Below are 19,947 nucleotides of genomic sequence, written 5' to 3'. Positions count from 1 at the left end.
CCCAAACTTTCAAGAACCGAGTCGATCCTTCTTTCAAACCATCTAGTCATGGTGTTCAAGTTCTCCCTTCTGCTCCGCTTTCTCAACACGGCGCTCAAGATCCTGGCCGGCAGCAAATTTGGCTGTGTCCATAAGAGGAACGAACAAAGGTGCTTCGGTAAAAAGATATCGCATCTCCTCAAGAGGGCGGTTGGCGGTCTCAGGGAGGATGGCCCAAAAGTAAACGGCGTTGGTAAAGTTGCAGACCTGAGAATTGTTAGTTGGGACTCCGGGTTAGGTAGATATGATAGGGGCCTTACAATAAAGACGATATACCATCTCCAACCAATACCAGTCTTGTCATCAAGAGCAACAGATGTGGTTTGGCCGATCATGGTGTTGAAAGCAAAGGACATCATAGTAGCCAACGACACTCCCTTGGCACGAGTCTTCATATCAAAGATCTCAGCAGGGATAATCCAAGACAAGGGACCACATGTGGCGCTGAAAGAGAAATTGTAGATCCATGTGACAACGATGAAACCCCATCCAGCAGCACCACCGCCATTGTTTGATCCAGGAGGGAAACTGGCGAGAAGAACAGTAGCGATGATAAATGTGATACAGTTTAGGATGTTTCCGCCGATAAGAGGCCAGCGTCGTCCTGTCCGGTCGATAAAGAGCATACACAGGAATTGAGCCACGAGAGCGATGACGGAGGAAATCATCTGATATCGGAGGGTCTCGTCGCCTTGAATGCCAATCTTGGCGTAGATGGCAACTGAGTAGTACTGGATAGCGCTGACACCAGTCATTTGCGCAGCGACCTGGACAGAGATGGCAAGCCAAAGTCGTCGAAAGCAAGATTTGTCAGTAAAGAGCTCACTATAACTCTTGGCAGAAGCTTCATGTTCAAGAGCAAGACGCTCCTGGATCTGGTCGAACTCGGCTCTCACCCACGTATCGTTCACATCACCGTTAGCGTGAAGTTTGGCAAGAGTCTTGAGACCTTCCTCTTCACGGCCGTGATCAATCAACCAACGGGGTGACTCGGGGAAGAAGAGTATAAGGGCAGCCAAGATAACGGCGGGCAGGTTCTGAATGCCAAGGGGAATTCGCCATTGGCCTGAGTTGTCGTCGCCGATACCTGTGTATGTTCCGTAGCCGATTGCTGTGGCGATAAGGGCGCCTACACCGAGCATGAATTGCTGGAGTGCTGTTACACGACCGCGAATATCAGGGTGGCAAAGCTCGCCTTGGTAAACTGGGACGATCATGACGAGGAAACCGACACTGAGGATGTTAACTTTGGTTGGTAGAGATTAGACAAGACACATACCCGAGACCAGCGAGACAACGACCGGCGTAGAGATAATTGATGTGATCAGCGGCAGTTTGCAGACTTCCCCCGAGGATGAAGATGAGGGCACCGATCATGATGGTCCATTTTCTTCCCAAACGATCTCCAGCATAGCCAGCAAACATGGCACCAAAGAATGCACCACCAGTAAAGACTGAAACTACAGCGCCGCTATACTTTGTTAGATGAGTCTTGGTTGATGAGAGGCCAGACATACGTCGCATTGGGATCATCACCGAACTTGCTCTTGAAGTTTCCAGATGCAATAACTTCGGCAATGACACCAAGATCATAACCGTATAGCAAAGAACCTAGCGAGGCGAAGACGGAGACAAGGAATTGGTACCACTTTGGTGGGAGAGCCATGATGAAGGTGGGACTGCTTTGTTGAAGCAGGCGATGAAGAGCTGGAAACGTAGGGTGATGGACGCTTCTTATATATAGCGCTCCCAGACCTTCTCCGTGGACAATGGGATACGGGATACAGTCATGACTAGGTAGACAGGGGCATGATCCGAGTAACCGACTTTCCGCGGTTATGATATACAAGCATCAGCAGTAAAAGGAACTAAGGCAGGGAACTTTTCAGCAAAGACCGTGACAGGATTCTTAAGCGGAGAAAGGGAATAACAAGATTGACGCAACCATCGTATGTCCCTGCCCATGGGGAGAAGATAAATTGGAGTTCGCCTAACGACTTCCCCACGGAGGTGGAGATTGATAAGAATAGTCATGACGGGGAAGCATCTTTTGCCCATGGGGATGGATATCTGGTCATAGGTCCAAACGGCGGAGTGTCCTGTAACCTGTCACTCGGAAATTAAAGAGATCCGAGTGCCGTATATTCCGATTGGAGCGCACAATTGCGGCTCTTTCTTTGACTCTACTGAAGACTAAGACATGATGTCGTTACAGGCAGGTTTGGTTGGTGCGCGAAGGATAGTGAGAGCGGAATCAAAGAGTTGACTGACACTGACTTACATGGTTTATCTTAGTTAGTGGAGAGGCCGTTGAATCGGATCCCTGTAGTCTCCATTATTGTTTTGCACATGTTAAAGAGTAGCAGCTCTCAACAGAGGGTATCATTGGAATGGGAATATAAAATATGCATAACCGTAATAGCAAATCATATCTCATACACAGAGTATATAGTAGAGAGATACAGCCGGGCCATTCTCCGACTATCAATCATCATCAAACCATAACTAAATACAAGGATCTGAATAGCCTCGGAATTGAGTTCCTTAGTCTCGTGTTGTGGGAGAAACCAAGCGCACCAATCAACACCTCAACCCACACCAAAGAAGCGCGCGAACCAGGGTCTTTTAAGCAGGGATCGAGGCTTGATACAGTAAACGGTACACCTGACGACTGACAGGCAGGTTTTAGTGGCATCTTTAAAGATGAGGGGAAGTTGTAAGTCGAGTGACTGACTGATAGCTAGCCAGGCCAAGCCAAGTAGACACGCATGCCAGATAATTAATACTGGAGATGAGGGGCTAAAGAGTAGACATAAATTGTCCTCCTTGTATCAGTTCTTTTTTCTTTCTTTTTTCTCTATAACATTCACTCTTGTAATTGTTGTCACTGCAAGTATATAGATCAATATGGCTACGTTTACTCGAATTGCCGATGATGAGCGTCCCAGCATCTCGGTTGACCCCAATGCTGTCATCTCCACCATTGACGATAACATCTATGGTGGTTTCACAGAGTATGTCTCGCATTCTTCATTCCCACTGCACTCATGCTGACATGACTCCCTCAGGCACATGGGTCGCTGCATCTACGGCGGCATCTACGACCCGGGTAACCCCCTCTCTGACGAGAATGGCTTCCGAAAGGATGTCATCGAGGCCATGAAGGAGCTCAACTGCCCCGTTGTTCGATACCCAGGCGGTAACTTTGTTGCTACATACCATTGGCAAGACGGTGTTGGTCCTCGAGAAAAAAGGCCTGCCAGGTGAGTTTTCCACGGTATGAAGTTAAACAGAACCAATATTGACGTTTGCAAGACCCGAGCTTGCTTGGATCGGTACAGAGAACAACGAGTTTGGTACAGATGAGTTTATGAAGTGGTGTGAGGTTGTCGGCACCGAGCCTTATCTATGTCTCAACTTTGGAACTGGTGAGTCTTGTATCTTTTTATCTATTGGTTTATATGCTAATTACTGTTCAGGTACTCTCGATGAAGGTTTGTCTCTCTTTTGACCAGGTCCTTGAGCTCAAACACTAAAATTCATAGCACTCGCTTGGGTTGAGTACTGCAACTCTGATCGACCAAGCTACTACGCCAACCTCCGTCGCCAGAACGGACGCGAGAAGCCATACAATGTACTTCTCTCTCATCCTCCTATTTGAATCTCTCACTAACACGTATTCATAGGTCAAGTACTGGGCTCTCGGAAACGAGATGTGGGGAGCATGGCAAGTTGGCCAGATGACAAAAGAAGACTACGCAAAGAAGGCCTACCAATGGGCCAAGGCCATCAAGCTCCTAGACCCCAGCGTCACCCTCATTCTATGTGGTGAGACAGGACACAGCACCTGGGACTCTTATGTTATCAAGGAGTGTATCAAGTTTGATATTCACGGCTTGGGCGGCAGCACCACTGCTAGTCTCATTGACCAGCACAGTATCCATATCTACACTGCCAGCTCAGATCATTACAAGAACGCCACAGGTATGTTTGGTTTGAGACAATATGCTAGATCATATTTTGCTAACGATCACAGCCCCTCGTTCTGCTGAGCGTGCCATCGAAATCACATCCAGCCTCATCGATCTCGCCCGTATCGAAAACGGCGTCCCTCCCACCGTCCCTCGTCAAAAGATCTGCTTTGACGAGTGGAACGTATGGGATCCTGAGCGCGCCCCTGGTGAAGAAGGCGCAGAAGAAAAGTACAACCTCTCTGACGCCCTCGCCGTTGCCATCTGGCTCAATGTCTTTGTCCGCCAGAGCAAGCACGTCGGCATGGCCAACATTGCTCAGAGCGTAAACGTCATTTCCCCTCTCATGACTACCAAGGATGGTCTTCTCAAGCAACCTACCTGGTGGCCCCTCCTTCTGTACAGCAAGTACATGCGCGGTTCAACTATCGCTGTCAACCTTCGCGGAGGCGAGTATCTCGGTGAGACGCATCCCAAGTGGATTCGCGGTACTATCGAGACGCCTTGGTTGGATGTCAGCGCAGCGCTGGATAAGGATGGCACTGTCAACCTTGCTGTGGTGAATATCCACGAGGAGAAGGACTTCGAGACTGAGCTCAAGGGCTTGAGTGGAAAAGAGGTCGAGGTTCACAGTGTTAGTGGAACAGATGTCAAGGTTGTCAACACAGCAGAGAAGGAAGAGGTTGGTATCAAGGAGTCTAAATGGAATGGCGAGGGTTTGTTCAAGTTCCCCAAGCACTCATTTACTCTGCTACGGTGGAAGCAGTAGACATTCTGTCATCAGTTAGAAAGGAACAAAGATATAGATGTCTAGATGCAAGTCATGAATTCTGACCAAAAATAAATTATGCCAACGTTTGTGCCAACAGCTGAAGCCCTTTTAATAGTGCATATACTTGACTTTCTCACTGGAGTTATTTCGAAACTCGTATTTAATTGTCATTCATGTGTCATATATTTACCTGGTCCCTTACCCGTCTCTTGGTGATCATTCTGACCATTGTATAAACACAAAGCCTCATGCAAAACTCCTAACCTGCAAGTATCTCAATAGCAAATTTCCCAACTACGTCTCTTAATTGATTCAAAACTCCCTCCTCAATCCAAAAATGTCCCGCCGTTTCAATCTCAACCCCTCTAAACCCAGAGTCCGTCTTTTCGCGTAATTTGGCCGTCCATGATCTGAACCTTGACGCAGCTGTGAATCCATCTTGATCCCCAAAGATCACCAAAGACGGGTTCCTAACAAGCTTCTCCTCCGCCGCTGCATCATGCGGATCCTTATTCTTTATGAGTGCCGACGGAAGAATTGACATGCTCAGTGCATGCATGACGATGCCTTGAGGTGGTGAAATCATAAGATAAGCCGGCCTCGGCATGGTGAGATCTGTAATTCTCGGTAGATTATCTCCTGGTTGGGGCTGTTCATGAATCTTTGGAGGAGACGTCTGCGAGACATTTCGAGAATGCCTGCCTACCCGCGCTTTTGCGATAAAGTCATGAACACCCCTTCGGAACCTCTCATCGTCCAAAGAAAAGCTTCTTCTTGCGCTTGATTGGCTTCGTCGTGGACTACGACTACCACTCTCATCACCACCAACTCTGACACCGCGCTTACTCCTCCCTCTCGATCCTTCCATCATGGCAGACCTTGTACTCGACAGGATGACATTCTGCTGTTCGGCTAAATGCTCAGCTCGAAGGCGGACTTCTGCTGCATCAGAGCCCGCAATTGGTGAGATAAATGGTTGTAGGATCGCATCGAGCGGGGGTATTCGTGTCGTTACAAATGCACCATATGAATAGCCACCCATAAGCAATACTGGTCGTACTCGAGGAGCTGGAGTGATGGCCGTATCTAAACTGATGGGTATGTCTGGACTTGTCGGCGTGGAGGGTTCGCTTTGGAAAACGCTTTCCAGATGTGGTTTGAAGGGATCGAGGTAGTGAACATAATGTAAAACAAAAGCCACAACGGTGGCATAGTCGTCTCTTTCGGGTTTCGAAGTCCATGAAGTCCGTCCGGCAGATCCATGTGCACCACTGTGTCTATGAGCATTCCGAAAGTTATCGCTTACAGAGAAACGCACCGAAAATTAAAAGTCGCTACCAAAAAACCTTTCCGAAGCAATTGCGCAGCCGCAGCTCCTACCACAGGATCATCGTAGCATCCTCCCATGGGCGCGTAGGGATGAGCCACCACAGCGGCATGTTTCAGCCATGTCGGCGCTTCTGGATTCGCAGCTAACGAGAGAGGATGGTAAATGCGACAATCGAGAGGGGTTCCATCGTTTATGCTAGGAAAGGTAAGTGCTATTGTTGGTTCCGGAAGCATCGTGGCCGTGTCATGACATGATGGTTACAAGTCAATTGGTTTGAGTTGAGTCGAACAGAACAAGTTGGAGGAGAAGGGAATAAGAAATGGGAAACAATGACATGGGATTGTGGAGGGAATAACTACGTCAAATCCTGGGGAAAGCTGGTGCACGGACGCGGCAATCAGCCGAGAGTCACAAGCAAGAATAGGTAGCTTCAATACGTAATTACATTTACGATATTATTGATGCCATTGATCGATCATATATTGATAAGACTCAGATACAATCTCATCGTATCAATTCAAACAATGGTTTGCTTCACCCAGATGATACCCATATTACCAACAGTTGACAGGTCGTGCCTTTTATGTAGACTCAGACTCAAACCAAGCTGACACGAATGCTCTGGTTCGAAAGCAACATAATATTAGACTCATATCTATACATTTATAATAATTCAAATCATTTCTTTATTGTGCCTTTTTCTCTCCGGCATCCTTTGCCTTCTGCTTCCTTCTCTTGATCCATCCCCTAAGCTCGTTAATAAGCCCCATCACCAGCGGCACACCTACTGGCCCAAGGAGGGGCAAGTAAACAGCAATTTTATGCTCATCAGGGAAATACAATTGGCCAACCATGCTCTTCTCAAAAAACGCCCTTTCTGCTTCTTCCTCAGCGATTCTAGCGTGGAGGAGTCCAGAAGGTGCGCCCAGACTAGCGCATGCTTGTTGAAGGTGCTCCATGCTGGATGAAACGCCTTCAGCAACACTATGAGGGATGGAAATGGATGGGAGAGCAAGAGACAGTCTTGCCAACGAACCCAATGTGGATGAGGCACGGAGCAGCAGATCTGCTGAACGGATGCGAGATAGTGTAGACAGTCGAAGAGGCAGGGATCCCGATTGAGGAGTACCCAAGAGCGACAGTAAATGTCCAGTAAATGTCAACATTGGCTGCTTCAGCGTCTCACCCGACACATGGGTCGTTGTCTCGGGAAGACTGAGCAGATACACACTACCCCACTGGGGAAACATCCACGATTGAGCCGTCTCAGCCTCCGAGTCAAGGCCAATCTTCTGGTCACCAATGTAGATAACAAAGTTGACAGTCGGGGCGCCAGCAATGGAAGGCGACAAAGGCCACTCAGCAGCATTGATGAAAGATGCCAGATCTTCCTTGCTCAGTACTTGGGACTGGGCACCTGGTGTAGCATAGAGCTGCACTTGAGTATCAATTGTAAAGTTGTGAATGGGACCCAGCACATCAAGCATGGGCTTCATGTATTCCTCGATCGCACTTTCGATATCCCATGTACCAGGTGTAGCGCCGGCAGTGAAGAGCGAAAAGGTAAGATGGTAAGTAGGCGAGTATCGTAGCGATCGAGTGGTTCGCTTGGAGAGCATATCGACAATCTCGGGGGTCAGACCTTGTGGTTTCGCATCGGGAGCTGAAGACGTCGAAAGGAGGTAGGAAATAATGGATTGTTCTTCTCGGAAGGTAGATTGGAGTTCGTTGGCGATATAAGTAGCAAGGGCGGAGGACGACGATGAGGCGGATGGTACTGCATTAGAGGGATACGCGATATTAAGAACAGCTGAGTCTGGGTCGAGGGAAGCAGTGTTGCTCTCGCCAGGCGCAAGCTGGATCGTCAAAGCGACGTGCGAGTCGTCGTCGGCAGCAGGTGATGGCGAAGCGCCGCCTTTAGGGGCGAGTTGAAGACGAAGATGGTGACCGGAGAAATCATTGTGATCATCGATAGCGTGCTGTGTCAATCGCACAAGGTTCTGCGCTTCGTTTTCCTGTAGCGCATCGGCCTTGACAGAGATCTGAAGGGGAAACACAGGGCGACAAGCCTAGTATTATTAGTACCGATAACAATTAACATCCTGAAACCCAAAATTAAACTCACCTTTCCCTCAGCCCATTGCATCATCCCATCGAGCGGAAGATTCGCGCGATAGATGGTTGTAGTTTTCCACCATATTGGCACACCAAGACAGAGGACAAGCAACCAAAAGGAGATGACAATGCGGGTTCTCCTTGAAGCGTCGGACGGTTTCTCGGGGGGTGGCTCCTGGGCCTGAGGCGCCGCGGAAGTGTCTTTGACTTCGTCGGGCGCCATTATGCCGTCCGGGAGAGGTAGATATTGAAGATTTAGGCGGGGGAGTTTGAACGATTGCTCTTATCAAAGCTCCCTGTCGATTCGATGTACTTGGTGGAGGGATGGAGCTTAGCTTAGACACGACATCACGATATCACGTGAGGTCGGTAGGTCTAAGTGCCGATGCCGATAGTGACATGCTAGGAGGATTCAACTTGGTAGAATTGATGAGCTCTGTTGTTTATTTTCTTGGCTGCTATTCAATGAACGAAGCGTATGTGTTATTATGGCGAGCACTGAAATAAGAAGGACCTAGATTTTCAGTCAATTGACTAAACTTTGTAGACCTTTATCCTAAAGCCTATTCACTTCTTTGGTGCTACAAGATCAATTACAAGCAACGACCCAGAGACGGTTACTTTCTAGGGAACTCGAACGAATTAACTATCTAGTAACTAGGTAGGTAACTACTAAGGTAGCAGCTGGATACCTATCCTCCAAAAAGAAGTCTTATTGCCATATGATATGCTGCTTGGACAAGTCTTCTTCTTTTGACCTGACACGTACCTTGGATAATGATACTCTACAGACTAATTTTGGAGAATCACCTCCCCATCTGATCTAGTTCAGCCCTGTAAAGACCGTGCTGATTACATTCAAGGTTAATCTGCTGCAGGTCAATGATCGCCAGGAACCGTCAGCATTCTTTTCGTTTCTTTTTCCGCCTTCTCTCAACTACTTGCCTGATGTATAGAAATATTTCTTGGCATTTTATATTTCATCTTTATTCCCGTGAGCTCGGCACTTGATATCACATCAGCATGGCCACTACCGAGGCAGGTGAAAGCAAGCAAAACTCTATGCATTTAACTTAATATGTGCAGCATCAAGTAAGGCACTCAATACAAGCATCCTTTCTCAACTCTAACTACATCTACGTACCTAGAATCGTCGTACCTAAATTACCTTGGCTGATTACTCGCTTAGAACCCCTACACGACGACATCGGCACTTTAGTGGAGAGCTCTGTCGTCACCTTTGACCTGTTATCGATATCAGCTCATCCATAGACCCACGTCACTGATTATCTCTACCTCTTCTCCCTTCCTCCTCTCCTAACCCTCAATCATCAACGATGCCTCGTACGTATAAACCCAAGTCATTCGTTTCTACACTCTCTAATCCTTCTCAGTTCCTCTTGTGGTAACCATTCCCGCAATCGCGGCTTCCATAGCCTACCTAAGCGTCCGCGCCTCGGTATGGTACGACCTTTTACTCCTTCGCTGCGTCACCTTCGGCGCATCACGCATGTACTACCGCGAATGGACCGACCGTCTGAACCTCTACTACCTTCTCGAAAACATCGCCACGAACAAATCCACAGCTGATCGTGCGCTGCTCATATTCGAAGGCAAGCGCCACTCGTACAAAGATGTGTACGAACAGGTCCTGAAGTACGGACAATGGCTCAAGAAAGAAGGTGTCAAGAAAGGAGATATCGTAGCTCTGGACTTTCAAAACTCGGATACATACATTTTTTTCTGGCTGGGACTTTGGAGCATTGGTGCGAAGCCAGCATTTCTGAATTACAACCTCTCTGGTGCGTCGCTGGTTCATTGTTTAAAGGCTGCCACAACGAAGCTGTGTATCGTGGATCCCAACGTTGAAGAAAATGTCGGAAAGGATGTTCGCGATGAGTTGAAGGATATACGCTTCGTCGTCTATACTCCAGAGGTTGAGGCGCAAGTCGCATCCATGGAAGCTGTCCGCGTACCAGACTCCGAGCGATCCGAAAAGAGCCTTTCAGCAATGGCGATTCTCATCTACACATCTGGAACTACCGGTATGCCCAAGGCAGCCATTGTTTCATGGGGAAAATTGATCGTTGCTGGATCAATGGCTGAACAACTCCTCGACCGTTCTAAAGGCGACATCATGTACTCCGTAAGTGCCAACATTTCTAGACTTTATACCCTGCTAACCATCTAGTCAATGCCTCTTTATCACTCTTCTGCGACTATCTTCTCTTTCAGTGCGACCCTTCTCTCCGGAAGCACCCAAGCCCTCGGCCGTAAATTCTCCGCAAGAAACTTTTGGAATGAGGTCCGCGCCTCAGGCGCAACATCCATTCTTTATGTCGGAGAAACTCTTCGTTATCTGCTCTCATCACCCCCGCAATATGACCCGGAGACGGGCGAATGTCTTGACAAGAAGCACAACGTTAAAGTTGCTTTCGGCAATGGTCTACGACCGGATATCTGGAACGAATTCAAGGACCGTTTCGGTGTCGAAGGAATCTGTGAATTCTACGCTGCTACAGAAGGCACCTTTGCGACTTTCAACCTGAGCAAAAACGATTTCGCCGCCGGCGCAATTGGTCGAAACGGCTGGATCTACAATCTCATATTGAGCCAATCCGTTGCTCTCGTGGAAGTCGACTGGGATACTGATCTTCCAAAGCGCAACCCCAGCACTGGAAGATGCTACAAAGCACGCACCGGCGAACCAGGCGAGATGCTCTTCCGTCTGCCCTCCAGTAACCCCTTCCAGCGATTCCAGGGATACTACGGGAACCGCGCCGCTACTGAAGCAAAGGTTCTTCGCGACGTTTTTAGCAAGGGCGACGTATGGTTCCGAACAGGCGATGTTTTGCGATGGGATGGCGAAGGCCGCGTCTACTTTCACGATCGTATTGGTGACACGTTCCGCTGGAAGGGTGAAAATGTCTCTACGGCTGAGGTGAGCGAGGCCATGTGCAAGCACGCCAGCGTCAAAGAAGCGAATGTCTATGGTGTAAGTCTGCCTCATCACGATGGGCGAGCGGGATGTGCATCAGTCCATCTTGCGTCTGATCCTACACCCGAGACCATGCAGGATATAGCGACACATGTGGGCAAAGAGTTACCCAAGTATGCCAGACCTTTATTTCTGCGAATCGCCACTGAGTTGGGTGGCGGACAAATCACAGGAACTATGAAGCAGCAGAAGCACGCTTTACGAGAAGCAGGTGTCGATCCTGCCGAGAAGAGTTTCGGTGAAGTATATTGGCTCAAGGGGGACTGTTATGTCCCTTTCACGGAGAAAGACTGGAATGAAATGAACGGTGGCAAGGTAAAGTTGTAGGACGCCTATATTAATATGTATATATGTTGACAGGATACCCATGAAAATAATATAATCGCATAGTTTAAGCTTGTTTCAACGTTCTAGGCATAATTAATGCCGATGTATGATGCCCTTGATATTTTCAGCCAAGTCTTGGTTTGAATAATGACTATTGACAAATATGCTTATCTATAGACGTATTGGTATGATATGCTATGTAATATGATATGATATGTCCATTGATGCATCATGTACGCTCGAACCAAATCCTCCTCTTACACAGTCCGTGAGTGGATTCATTACACGTCACAATATTTTGGTAAATCTTCTTCCTCAATGCCCTCCACCAATGAATGAATGGCCTGAAAATGGCCTTGTCTGATCAACTTATGATCCTGCTATGCCCAAGCCAACACGTTGCTGGCCGTTTCCACCAGGGGCTGTACCGGTTCGTTCTCGCATCCTTCTGCCCTCCATCAGCCCTCTGAGTCCTCGCTTCTGTAGTCCAATCACGCTGCTGAGCTCGCCACTCCATACAAAGTTGTCACGCTCGCTACCCCCAACCTCGGATGAGCTCCATTCCGAACCACTCTGGCTTGTTGTGGCAGATAATTCATCACTGGAAGGTCGGTTGAATTGCTGCACATTCGTGTTCAGGGATAGACCCTCGGTTCGATTCTGCAGATCTGAAGAGAAGCTATCACCTCCAGATTGTCCCAAGGAAAAGTCTGATGTAGCGGTAGGCGAGCCAACAGGATCCAGGGTTCCAACAAAGAAGTTGGGATTGAGGGATCCATCAATGCCTCGGCCGCCACCAGCCGCCATAGCCGTCGCATTGAACACTGCTGCGGCGTTTCGGCTATCGAGTAGGGAGTGGAGTCGCTCTACGACAGCTTCCAATAATCCATCTATACGGTAAGGTCGAGCAATCTGCAAAAGCGAACAAAGGATTTGAGGCGTGCAAAGAGGTGAAGTTTGAGGTGGTAGAGAACTTGTGTAAAGGAAATGAAGTAAGGCCTGGATCGTGAGATAAGTATGGGGTAGGTAGAGACATCGCGGTCGTGAATTTGGCGGTAGTGAATGAGGCGTAGGTGCCGCGTTTATGTTCGTGGGATTGGCTTCGTGGCCCATAGTACCCGTCGAGAGACTGGAGGCTACTGTGCTTGGTGGAACACCAGAAGAGCCCAAGGAACCTATAGTGCTGATCATTGATGCTGAACTATCAGCCACCCTTGAGTTGGGCGTGATTGTTATAGCCGACGCGCGCAAGGGGTTGCTGGACAAACCGGACCGAAGAGTCATGGCATCGCTTCCGTCTTGTGTCGCTGTTCCTTCGCGAAGAAGTTGCACGAAATAGGGTCCCCATCGTCGTCCAACGATTCTCGAATTGACAGGGATACGTTCGCCCCCAATGCAAAGGATATCCATATCTGCGAGTTCCCGCAAGGCGAATGATTTCTCGCCAAGCTCCTCGCTCGCCCTTGAATGGTATCGCCCACCCGCAGTGCATCCGGCTTTGCGCGCCAAGCTTAAGCCCGGCCCAGCGTAGGGGCTGCTTGCTGAGATGAAACCGGAAAGGGGACTAGTCTTGCGGGGGTTATCATAGAAGCCAAAGGCTTCTAGCTCAACCATGCACACATTGGAAAAGTTGATACGGCGATGATTATAGTCATCGACGAGACTTCTTTTCCGATTGCCCAAGATCACAAAAGTGTTTCGGCGATTCCACAAAACACCACGGTTCCAGCTGCCCTGGCTAAAGACACTTCCTCCTGCATCAATTCGGCTCCAGGTCAATGTTCGTAAATCGAGAGCCCAAAGGGCGTACTCTTGTCGCGATGAAGTGAGATAAGTGCCGCTGACAACGAAGTGTGTATCAATAATTCCTCCATTTGGGAATCGCAGTCCAGGTGGTGAGTAGTTGCCAGTCATTGGCCTTTCTGTAAGAGTGCCATCTGGTGACCGAATTTGTAGCTCCAGCTTGACATCCAAGAAATTGTAGTTGCAATAGATCAGCATTGATGCGCCTGGCTCGCGGGCTTCTTGGCTGATACCTCCATCGGGGCGTTGCATTCCATTTGACTGTTGTCGGCCGAGCTTGGAAGCTACTGAAGGGGGCAAAGGGGCAGTAACACTCCTATATGCGCCCCAACTTTTGTTCAGAGGCTGTGTTGACGTCCATTTCAGGCTTCGCAAATTGAAGACACTAATCTGTTCAATATAGTTGTTTCTGCCGTCTTGTCCACCAACAATCACCATTTCTGCACCTCCTGATCCATCAATATTAATGCCGATTCGTCCTTCGTTAGGATTACCGGTTGAGGGATTGTGTTGTAGAGCGGAAAGAGGTGCGCGATGTGAAGAGAACGAGGCCGCAGACGGTAAGATACACGCGCAGTGGGCGTATCGACCCTGTGGGGGATCTTGTGTTGGGATAAATGTCCAGGCTTTGGTGTTGACGTCGTATATATAAATGTCCGACATGACAGTGATTTCAGGCTGCTGCTGGTCGGCGCCAGGAGGTTGATTCGGAGCGGGTGACATGCCTCCATAACAAACCATCTTAGTATCGCCCAGCGCGCACATAGAATGGAAGTATCGCGGCGGAGGCACGTCACCGGTTGTTTCCAATTTTGTCCAATGTCGTCGGATAAGGTCCAGCTCGTACATGTCCGATGTCAGAGGGGCAGGGCGACTCCTAGACAAAATCCTTCCACCGAAGACATAGAGCTTATCTCCTAAGATAGTGGTCGTCGCTCCAACAAGCGCATGAGGTTCGCGTCCAGTCGTTCGGTGAACATTGCACATAAGGCCAGAAAGATGCGTAGAAGGACCGTTAGACGGTCCACCCACGGTGTTGGATCGGCCTTGCGCGACATTTGGCGATGGTCCTCCAGAACCTGACCCGGTGCCTCTTGGCTTTAGGTCATTGTTCGGATCCTGAGAGTCATACCTGGCGTTTGACACGCTGCCCATGCCGTTGTTCGTTTCATGGCCGCCGTACGGATACTGCGCTTGAGAACCTGACATCGATTCCATAGTGCTTGGGCGGCTATCGAGGTAACTGTAGCCTTCTGGCTTCGGAGGTGGTGTTGGTAAGGGTGATGTTGAAGGTGACGGGTCGGGGAACCTCAAGTCTGTGATCTCCCCCTCTGGCACGCTAGGTAGATTAGGGGAGGTCGAGTCGTGCGGGGATATTGAATCTCGGCAAGGAGGTGATTTCGGTAGAGGTTTCGCGAGGCTGTATTGAAGCGTCAAGTTTCGAACATGCTGAGGATTTTGTATCTCGCTTGCTGTCGGGACGCTCGAGGTGGAGGAAGTCGCAGAGTGCAGACTATTGGACGAGTTCTTTAAGTTCAACCGCGAAGGGCTCCGAGAGAGCTTGACAGAGGGCAGCTTTCGAATGCCTCGATAAACGCCAGCGAGGATATCGGGGGTGTATCGGCCGGAGGGTTTCTCGTCGTTGATCTCAGAAAAGCGAGATAGCTCGATGTTGCCTAGTGAACCCTTGCGGGATGTTAGTTCTGGAGTGTCGCCCATTATGTCTGGCTTGAGACTGTGAATAGCAAAGCATGAGGCGATGCGTATGTGGTCAAAGAAACAAAGAACATGTAGCAAGGGCGGGGAAGAGTAAAAGAGCTTGCACAAAGGCTAGCCAAATAGGTAGCAGAAGCAACAAGATAACCAGCGAGACGGGAGCCAAGGCAAAGGATATGCCCGAGAGGTTGCGCTGGAGATCGTGAGTGCGATCCGGTGAAGACAGGGGCGTCACCGCCAAAGATGGGTCAGGACAGGCAGAAGGTCAGGGTCAGGTAGGGTTAATTAGCGAGGTTAGACTCACAGAGGCTCCAAGGCTGATGGAAAACGTGGAAGGGCTGAAGCTAGAGTCGTCAACTCAAAGACCAAGGGAGAAAGAGACGAGGCGGGAGAACGGAAGAGTCGATGGTCGCGGGGGAAGAGGCTCCGTCTGGAGACAGGACCGAGATGGTCGACCGAAGGAGGATAAGAACGACAGGGACGGGGCGGGACGGAGGAAGACAAGGGCCACGCGGTGGAGAGAACAAAACAGGACAGGGCCTGAGATGCAACAGATGAGATGAAATGGCGTGTGCAGCACGTACGTTATCGCTGCAAGGGAGAAGAGCAGCCAAGATTGATCGTCACAGAGAGGAATAATAATATGTAACTGGTTGCGTTGCAAGGTTTAAGGAGGCAGACTAAAGAGGAGAAATGCAAATGCAGGCGGGACACAGTATTGTCCAATGTTAGCGCCGCTGTGTCCCTTTTTTTCCCCTTGACTACTACTACTACTACTAGACCGACATACATTAGTAGCACATATGCCAGGCACGGGACAGCACAGCACAGCACAGCACAAGCGGTAACTGGTGAAGCGAAGGCGTACGACTGGACCACCGTCGGGTCCTGAAGTTGTGATCAAGGGATTGGGCCAATGCAATTGGATATTGGCCAAGGCCATCAAGGTGAGGTGAAGACAATCTGACAGGGTTCATTTTGGCAGCGGGCAGAGGTTTGGCAGTTGAACGCACGGGCCAAAAGCGACAAGCCGACAATTAAAGGAGTTGTACACATGAGATACCTACCTGTTGATCAAACACTCTTTGTACCATATAGAAAGGATTTTCAACGCTCGATATCAACGATGTAACCGACTTTTGTCCTCGTGTCCTAACGTTAGGTCCCTTGACGGGAACGGTAGAACAGACCCGCATGGCCAAAGTATATCTGTTAGCTCTGACACCTTTTAGTCTACCCTGGAAGACGGCTCGGTTTCGGATACAGTAGACCTCTACAGGGGCACCACAAAGCTTCTGGAACAAACCCTGAAGTTGGGTGGGATCGACTATAGGTAGTACTACTAAGGTTATGACGACAAAGGGGGTCTGCTGCTTGTGTTTCAGGAACCATGAAGGAGAAAAAAATCCGGTAGTAAAAGGAGATACTGACCCCATCTGAAGAGTAACCAAATGACAAAAAGTCGAACTATAACCTTTAGACTGAGCATATATTGGTATGGTGTGAACGTCTCATCAATTTGAGTTACCTGAACAGACAGGCAGAGAATCAACTGCGGCACAATTGATCAAATGCTGACCTCCATGACCCCCAAGTCTCAAACCTACTACCTAGTAGTAACTAAGCGCTAACTAGACTAAGCCACTACCCAGGGGAAATAGTGGAGGATCCAGATGCATGAAGGAACAGACCAAAACATTTAACAAAACATCAAACAAATTATCCATAAGCCAAGATATTTAATTTTGGTGTTACTATTACTATCCTTGTTATATGTAATGCAAAGTCAGGACGATGGAGAAGTCTTAAAATGCTCTCTATAGTTCTTCGGACGAACCCCACCTGACAGATGGAGAGGGATATTAGCTCACCGATGGGCCCCCCTAATCCAAAGGGAAAGCCGGTAACGTTGGCCCTTGAGCCCCTAGAATCTCGGGTAGAAGCAGTTGGGTACTTTTTTCTTCAGTAATGACAAGGGTCACCCAGCTTTCTGGGTTCGTTGGTCCCGGGTCCGTACAACGGCCAATCTATTACCACGTCTCTACTATGAGCGAATCATTACGAAGCTAAAGCCAACACCCAACCTCCAGAGAGATGGGCGGGCTGATCCAAGCCAAAGGAGTATAGCATAAATACATATCTTGCTACAATGTTTTGGTTAAGATTATCAATGCTCTGCTGCCAACATAGTCCAAGTTGAAGTGTTTTTCGTATTCGCACTTCAGGCCTGTCAGCATTCACCACTCTTTTCCAGACAGCTCAGGCCCTCCACACAAGACCGAGTCATTTTACTCGGCTGATCTGGTGATTTGACTAGTTAAGGAACTTATGTTGGAGCAATTAAGTTCATAATGACAAGTGATATGTAGATCTGTTTGCTCCCAAACCGACCCTCGTTCATAACACAAACTAACGTTAGAGAATAAGGGCTCAAAGCGTCGTCACGAGCAAAACAAGGCTGACAAGTCAAGAACCTCGCATATACACGGACTTGGCTGAGCGCATACTAAACATGATATATGATACACCTCGAGCCTCTTGAGCTGAGATTAGGCCGCCGGAATTCCAAACTGTCCAACTGCATACTGCCAGTGCCAGATATGGTGTCTCTGATGTATATCACGAACTAGGGATGTCGATCGATGTTGTACAAGATGCTGACCCTTAAGCAGCCGCCCTCGGCATTGGAAAGTGACCCATCAAGTAACAGCTAATGAACTATTGCTTGTGAAAGTCGTGTCTAGGTCCAAACATCTGTCCTGTAACGCAGTGGAGCCGTGGCTGCTTACTCTAAGCCCGCTTGAGTAAACAGTGCGATTGTATGACAGAACGAAGTGAAATTGCTTCAAAGAGAGTACTCACCAAACTTGATAGGACGAGTGTATTGTAGTGAGTAAGATAGTAGATCAATAGTTGCCTTTGTCTAGAAATTACCTAGGCGGCTGAGTTATCAAATGCACGCTCAAAGTACCTACAGTGCAATTGATTGTCCCACCTTCCAATTACGTCTTGTCAGAACTTCAACCCCGCACAAGCAACCCATCAACCAGCTGGATAACTTCTAAAAGACAAGAACAAAATGCCAGTATCAAAACAAATAGTAGACGATGTCCTCAAGGTCATCCCTTCTCGCATCCGCGGTCCAGGCGGTGCCATTGCTGTCCTCTCAGAACGCGCCCTCGTAGACCATCGCGTCTGGGGTTATGCAGACTTCAACCGCCGGATACCCATGACTCGAGAGACTCAAATTCCCATCTGCTCCATATCCAAGCAGATGCTCTGCGCTTTGGTCGTGGATCTAGAGCGCAATCCGACTCCAGCTCTCAAGGCCAAGGGTGATGTCAAGGAGCAGTTTGAAGCTAAGCTAAAGGAGCTTCTACCTGAGCTAGCCAAGACTGGGAAGCTGAAGCTGGATGATCTGTGCAACAATCGATCTGGAATTCGCGACTACTGGGCTATCACGTTGCTTTGGGGCGCAAAACCAGAGGACCCTTACTCCTTGGCTGATCACAATGGTCCAATGCTTGATAGCCTCAAGTCGTTTCACTTTGAGCCAGGGACTGAGTACTCTTACTCCAATACCAACTTCAACATTGTAGGACGAGTAGTCGAGGCTACGACCGGGGAGTCTCTCGCATCCTTACTCAACGAGCGAATCTTTGCGCCTGCGGGCATGAAGACTGCAGAGCTGTGTGCAGATTCAGCAAAGCTACCCCCACCATGTGTCGGATATGAAGGAGACGAGCTGCGCGGCTACATACCCGCCGAGAACCGTATCGAATGGGCCGGTGACGCCGGTATCATCGCTTCTCTCACAGACATGATTGCCTACGAGTCATTCCTCGATCGTAGCCTGTTTGATCCTGAGAGCTGGTACCGTAAGATCTTCCAACCCTCGACGTTTAGTGACGGCGTCCCTTCGACATATGCGCAGGGTTTAGCCCATACCGAGATTGGAAGCGTGGGGGCCATTGGTCACGGAGGTGCTCTGCGTGGCTACAGACTCTATCGAGCTCACGTACCAGAGGAACGATTGTCAGTCGTGGTCATGTTCAACCACGAGGCCGACGCAGCAACGTTATCGGAATATATTATCCAGAACATCTTGAGTCTTCAAAAGCCACTTGCGCCTGCTCTGGTTGATGCATCCCCTGCCTGGCCAGGTGTCTACCTCGACGAGGGTACTCAGTTGGCTATTACTGTGACCCTTGGCCAGAAAGGTCAGGTCCTGGTGACATATGCTAACTACGTCGAGCCTGTCAAACTAACCGACCCTGAGCGCGGCGAATCTAAGGGCATGGCGGCTGTAATCAACGGTGACGTTCTTCGCATCCAGCGTCTAAAGGAGAACAGAACCATCATCGCCAAGCGTCTCACTCTTGGTGCCATTGCTATCGACAGCTCGCCATTCGAAGGCGAGTTTTACTCCCCAGAGATCAACTCAACTTTCCACTGCGTCAATCAAGGTGGTCTAGTATTCGGCACGTTCGATGGCTTCTTGGGCCAGAGTCCAGCTCAATTCATGCGATATCTAGGTGATGATGTGTGGGCGCTTGCAAACCCACGAGGTATGGACGCAAAACCGCCTGGTGACTGGACACTTGTATTCCGTCGTGATGATAAGGGTGCTGCTGTTGGGCTGACGATTGGATGTTGGCTTGCAAGGAAGATCGAGTATGTTAGAAAGTGATGACAGCTGATACTGGAAATTGAGTTTGATATCGATGGGCTGCTTCGTGTTTTGAGGCGAATAGCGTTATGAATCGTTATGCGCTGACCACTTGAGAACATAGAGTTCAACAGTTACTATGCTCCGCAATTATATCCAAGCTTCATAGACAGTTATAGTAACAGACACAGATAGAGCTCAAACGTG

The 19,947-nt window shown here is 49.0% G+C and overlaps 7 protein-coding genes across 7 annotated transcripts; 3 read left to right on the top strand and 4 right to left on the bottom strand.

Annotated features, from left to right (window-relative positions):
* Nucleotides 1-42: 42 nt before the first annotated feature.
* Nucleotides 43-1,705, bottom strand: FPOAC1_011337 (uncharacterized protein; the record flags this gene model as incomplete). The annotated part of the gene is made up of 4 exons (XM_044855717.1): nucleotides 43-246; nucleotides 300-1,272; nucleotides 1,319-1,510; nucleotides 1,557-1,705. The coding sequence occupies 4 exons, from the start codon at nucleotides 1,703-1,705 to the stop codon at nucleotides 43-45; spliced, it is 1,518 nt and encodes a 505-aa protein (XP_044703030.1).
* Nucleotides 1,706-2,946: 1,241 nt separating this feature from the next.
* Nucleotides 2,947-4,779, top strand: FPOAC1_011336 (uncharacterized protein; the record flags this gene model as incomplete). Its single annotated transcript, XM_044855716.1, has 7 exons — nucleotides 2,947-3,053; nucleotides 3,108-3,302; nucleotides 3,355-3,467; nucleotides 3,519-3,533; nucleotides 3,585-3,673; nucleotides 3,726-4,023; nucleotides 4,076-4,779. 7 exons carry the CDS (start codon nucleotides 2,947-2,949, stop codon nucleotides 4,777-4,779), a joined length of 1,521 nt encoding a protein of 506 aa, XP_044703029.1.
* A 262-nt stretch (nucleotides 4,780-5,041) lies between these two features.
* Nucleotides 5,042-6,345, bottom strand: FPOAC1_011335 (uncharacterized protein; the record flags this gene model as incomplete). Its single annotated transcript, XM_044855715.1, has 2 exons — nucleotides 5,042-6,053; nucleotides 6,101-6,345. The coding sequence occupies 2 exons, from the start codon at nucleotides 6,343-6,345 to the stop codon at nucleotides 5,042-5,044; spliced, it is 1,257 nt and encodes a 418-aa protein (XP_044703028.1).
* Nucleotides 6,346-6,798: 453 nt separating this feature from the next.
* On the bottom strand, nucleotides 6,799-8,450 carry FPOAC1_011334 (uncharacterized protein; the record flags this gene model as incomplete). Its single annotated transcript, XM_044855714.1, has 2 exons — nucleotides 6,799-8,181; nucleotides 8,238-8,450. 2 exons carry the CDS (start codon nucleotides 8,448-8,450, stop codon nucleotides 6,799-6,801), a joined length of 1,596 nt encoding a protein of 531 aa, XP_044703027.1.
* Nucleotides 8,451-9,564: 1,114 nt separating this feature from the next.
* Nucleotides 9,565-11,552, top strand: FPOAC1_011333 (uncharacterized protein; the record flags this gene model as incomplete). Its single annotated transcript, XM_044855713.1, has 3 exons — nucleotides 9,565-9,571; nucleotides 9,622-10,373; nucleotides 10,419-11,552. The coding sequence occupies 3 exons, from the start codon at nucleotides 9,565-9,567 to the stop codon at nucleotides 11,550-11,552; spliced, it is 1,893 nt and encodes a 630-aa protein (XP_044703026.1).
* A 369-nt stretch (nucleotides 11,553-11,921) lies between these two features.
* Nucleotides 11,922-15,074, bottom strand: FPOAC1_011332 (uncharacterized protein; the record flags this gene model as incomplete). The annotated part of the gene is made up of 1 exon (XM_044855712.1): nucleotides 11,922-15,074. The coding sequence occupies one exon, from the start codon at nucleotides 15,072-15,074 to the stop codon at nucleotides 11,922-11,924; it is 3,153 nt and encodes a 1,050-aa protein (XP_044703025.1).
* A 3,076-nt stretch (nucleotides 15,075-18,150) lies between these two features.
* FPOAC1_011331 (uncharacterized protein) lies at nucleotides 18,151-19,761 on the top strand (the record flags this gene model as incomplete). Its single annotated transcript, XM_044855711.1, has 1 exon — nucleotides 18,151-19,761. One exon carries the CDS (start codon nucleotides 18,151-18,153, stop codon nucleotides 19,759-19,761), a length of 1,611 nt encoding a protein of 536 aa, XP_044703024.1.
* Nucleotides 19,762-19,947: the final 186 nt, after the last annotated feature.

The sequence above is a fragment of the Fusarium poae genome, chromosome 4, assembly GCF_019609905.1.
Source record: "Fusarium poae strain DAOMC 252244 chromosome 4, whole genome shotgun sequence".
Lineage (NCBI taxonomy): Eukaryota > Fungi > Ascomycota > Sordariomycetes > Hypocreales > Nectriaceae > Fusarium > Fusarium poae.
The sequence above is the reverse complement of the archived record's forward strand: the minus strand, read 5'-3'. Positions and strand labels throughout refer to the sequence as shown.